Consider the following 4,103-nt stretch of genomic DNA (forward strand, 5'->3'; position numbering starts at 1 on the left):
GGTTTGTGGGGGGCGGAGGGGAAAGGTGGGGGTGGGGGGTCGAGATTTGTCTGTGTGCATGAAGCTAGAGTGCGGGTAGGGGACGGCGCCAGGCGGGTGGGGACGGGTGGCGGACCGGAGAGGAGGGAGGGGGCTTTAGAAGATGCAACTACTGGTGTTGCGAGGCGGGCCAGCGGCCGCACGGGTGCTCCCGTTGGCGCGAGGGCCAATGCGTGGGTCAGGTTGACCGCGCACCCACACCCGCAGGTCGCGCCGGACGCGTGCTGGCGCACGGCGCGCCACCACAGTCAAAGTAGTGGCGACTGCGTGTGCCATTTCCAAATCGTGTCCCTCGGTGGCGCTCGCGCGTTTGTCAAACACGTGGGGAGTCCATGGCGAAAATTCTCCCCAGGCTGCCGTGTGCCATTGCAATAATCAAATACTAGTTGTATTATCCCATAAGATGGCCGCGAGCTCCGCGCCGAGCCGACATGCTCCTCGAGGCCTGTCCCCGCCTGAAATCTCCGGGCCTCCGGACTCACATGGCGACGAAGACGGCCGAAAAGACCAGGATCACCATTCCCACCATGACCTTCGTCATCGTCGGGGACGCGTTGTCGAGCAGCCCCATTTTGGGCAGCGAGCACGAGCTCTCTTTTGTTGCTGCAAGTGCCAAGGGAGCACACGCGCTGATTCGCAAAGCGCTCTTGAGAGTGAAGTACACCAACGAAAATAACTCACGATCCAGCTGCATGCGATTTGAGAGTCGTCACCACGCCCGTGGGCAGCGCGACATCACTAATTACGCACCACGTGCATTGGCCATCAGGTGTCCGAGGGACACGGTCAGCGGCTTTCGAAACGAATTAATCCGACGATGATGAGCGGAGACACCATGGCGTGGGGGGCGCCGCATGCCAACCCACATGGGCAGTGTCTCATGGAGCACAACCATCACGCCCCTGCACACATGGGCAGCAGCGCTGGCGACGCAGTCATCCTCGCGCACGGCGACTGGCAATCGCGCCATTTCGCACGGGGCAGGCTCACATGGTGCCCTTGAGCCTGCAGTGCCTCACCACTCCCACGGCACCAGCCCAAAATCAATCATGAGCACAAGCTTCCGAGGGCCAGACAGGCGAAGGGGCACCTTTGGTGATGGCAACCCGCCCCGCCCTGGGCACAATGTTGCAACACATCCCAGCTGAATTCGGCGCGGCGCGCCACACGCCAGCACGGCCTTTCCCGGCACAGGTGCCACGACCGCGGCAGCGGGAGGGCGCCGCACACCTGCGCACATTGGGCCGCTGCACACACGGGCCGTCATGGGGGACAGCCACTCGACCAACAATCGCATGGACGGGGCGGGGCGGGGTGGCGGGGCACATGGCCCGCTGGGAAGGTGGCCGAGGACCTCAAGTCTCCCACGCACGGGCGTCGCGGGGCGTGCCGCAAGCGCACTGTGCCTCGCAGCCGGCTGCGGGAGGTTGCATCAGCCGGCGCTCGTTCCGCGATGATCGTGCGTGCTGCCGCCCGTATGGCAGCAGCAGCCAAACATATGTGCATCAGCGTTTATTGTTGGTTGGAGGTCCAACTGGTGGCGTGTTGCTGCTGGCAATTGTGGCATGGCAATTGATGCCATTGTCGTGTGTGCACTGGGCGCCCCGCTGTGGAGCGGGCACGCACTGGCTGAGGCTAGCACCGGCACGCACTGGCAGTGCAATTTGATGCCAAGGACAGGCCAGGGCCGCGCGTGCACAAGCTGCCGGCAGGCTTCATGACAGACGCCCCTGGTCGCAGAGAATGCGAGCAAGCTGTGAGCATTGGCAGCTCAGCTGGTAAGGCTCACCATCCCTGTGCTGCCCACGAAGGGAGCTCGCAGAATATCACATACGAGCCTGTTAAAAGCAAAGGCGCCAGCCGCCTGTTGCCACCCTCTCTCTTAGCCAACTCAGTTGCATTCACTCTAGCATTTTGCCTACGTTTCACCACGATCAGCACGGGCTAGGTACAGCAGCGGTCGTGGCTGCCACCAGCAGCAGCAGCAGCAGCAGCAGCAGCAGCAGCAGCAGCAGCAGCTGTTCAGACAATTTTGCTGCTATTGGTTGAATTGAGCTGGGAACACTCCCAAGCTACTTGTAGCCTTGACCCCTGCTGACTATATGCAACGCGCTCGCGCACGGCTCCCTTCGTTGCGCCACAAGGACATGTAGTCGCCACCCTGCGGTGCCACTGCATGCCAACAACGCCCACCTCCCGCATCCCCCTGAATTGGCCTCTGCCAGGCGCACGCATGCCATGCGAGAGTGTCGCGTATATCCATTTTTGGCGGCGCTGTCACCATTGCACCTTAGCCTGCTCAGTTCCTGTTGTGAAACGCAAACAAGCATTGAACCCCCAAACGGGTTGGGCTGTGCTTCCTGGGGCACATGCCATAACTCAATAATGCGCCTGGTTTTGTCGCGGCTTCGGCTACAGTACTGGTGAGCTCAGCCTCAGCATGTGGCGTGCATGCATCAGGTGCATAGGGTCGTCTGTCTGGCCAGTAATCTCTGTCCCATCCTGGATTGAAATCCCATCCAGCCTAGTGTTTGCACGTGGATATGCGCAGCCATACACAACAACCATGCAATGCGCATGCCACTGCAGTGCGAGGTAGAACTGCGCCCTGCTGTGCCCTCTTGTGAAGCAAGGGTGCCGTGGACGTGCGCACACAACAACATTTGTCAGCTTGATGCCGCAAGAGCTGCCCCCAAGCCTGGCGTTTATCAACCCTCCGTGTTTTTGCTGCTGCAATTGGGCTGTATTGATGCGATTGGGCTCTATTACACATGTGATACTCTCCGGGGCACCTGGGCGCGACCGTTTTGGCGCACGCAGTGACTGCATGATGCAAGCCAGGGGTGCTATGAGGCGGCCTAGGGTTCAGGGCCATTGCGAGCGAGGTGGGGGCCAATCGAATGATTTGATTGGGGCTGTTTTACACAATAGGCGCACGTACTGGGGAAGAGGGGCAAGCTGATATGCACCAGGCAGGGTCAGTCCTGCAAGACAAAATCGCGCAGCATAAAAAATTACTTGAATTATGAATTCAGCTGCCAGGTCGATGAGAATGCGCACGGGCGCAATGAGCAGTGAGTGAGGGCCTTGCACGCGGCCACAGGCATCCAGCAGACACTGCACCACAGCGGTGGGCGAGGCCCAAGCTGGTATAAAGCATGCTGCCCTGCTGCCAGCGCACACTGCCGCCGCTGCTGTCAATGGGGCGTCACATACTGATTAGACTGGCGGCAAAAATGGGCTACAATTGGTGCATCAATCTTTGCCCTGGGCCTCAACAAATGAAGCCGAATCCGGCATTGCTGCCGGCGCGCCGTACCCCGCCTTTCAGCGGCCGATCGCGCGTGCGAAATGAACTCTGCGTTGAGTGCTGTGTGAAGTCCTAGGAAGACGTGGGCATATCATACTCTGAACACACATGAACAACAACACCCTGAGCAGTGTTTCCAGCAGGCCGGAGCCTTGGAGCGCCGTGCGCCCGCGCCAGGGTCCCCTGATGCGCCGCACCCGCCAGCTCGGGGTCCGTGGGGCTGTCGTGCTGGCACTCTGTTCAAGCCTTCGCGGCCGTCATGGTGCCGCCGGCATTGATGACGGGGTTGCCAAAGGGGTCGGTCGAGCGCGCGACGCCGGCGTCGTTGGGCGCGACCACCGCGGCGGCCTGGCCCTTGGCGGGGGCGGCGGCCGCAACCACGGCGGCGGCGCTCGCCGTGGGCTTGGCGGCGGGCGAGGGCTTGGCCGCAGGCGAGGCGGCGGCCGCCCGGAGGTGCTTGGCGTGCGCTGCCTTGGCGGCGGGCGACGCGGCGGGCGAGGCGGCGGCGGGCGAGGAGGCGGCGGGGGCCATGGCGGCAGAGGCCGGCTTGGGCAAAGGCGATCCCATCATGCTGGCCGCCCAGGCGTTCTGCGCGGCGGCGGCGGCCATCATCTCGGCATGCATGGCCTGGGCCTGGGCAAAGGTCATGGGCACGACGCCCGCGGCCGCGGGGCCGGCGGCGGCGGGGCCGGCGGGGGCGCCGGCCATCATCTGGGCGGCCCACGCGTTCTGCTGGGCGGCAGTGGACAGCATC

At 62.8% G+C, this 4,103-nt stretch overlaps 1 protein-coding gene across 1 annotated transcript; it reads right to left on the bottom strand.

Moving 5' to 3' along the window:
- Window positions 1-3,589: 3,589 nt before the first annotated feature.
- MNEG_14690 (hypothetical protein) lies at window positions 3,590-4,060 on the bottom strand (the record flags this gene model as incomplete). Its single annotated transcript, XM_014036838.1, has 1 exon — window positions 3,590-4,060. The coding sequence occupies one exon, from the start codon at window positions 4,058-4,060 to the stop codon at window positions 3,590-3,592; it is 471 nt and encodes a 156-aa protein (XP_013892292.1).
- Between the last annotated feature and the right edge of the window lie 43 nt (window positions 4,061-4,103).

This window comes from Monoraphidium neglectum, assembly GCF_000611645.1.
Source record: "Monoraphidium neglectum strain SAG 48.87 unplaced genomic scaffold scaffold04687, whole genome shotgun sequence".
NCBI classification, from domain to species: Eukaryota; Viridiplantae; Chlorophyta; class Chlorophyceae; order Sphaeropleales; family Selenastraceae; genus Monoraphidium; species Monoraphidium neglectum.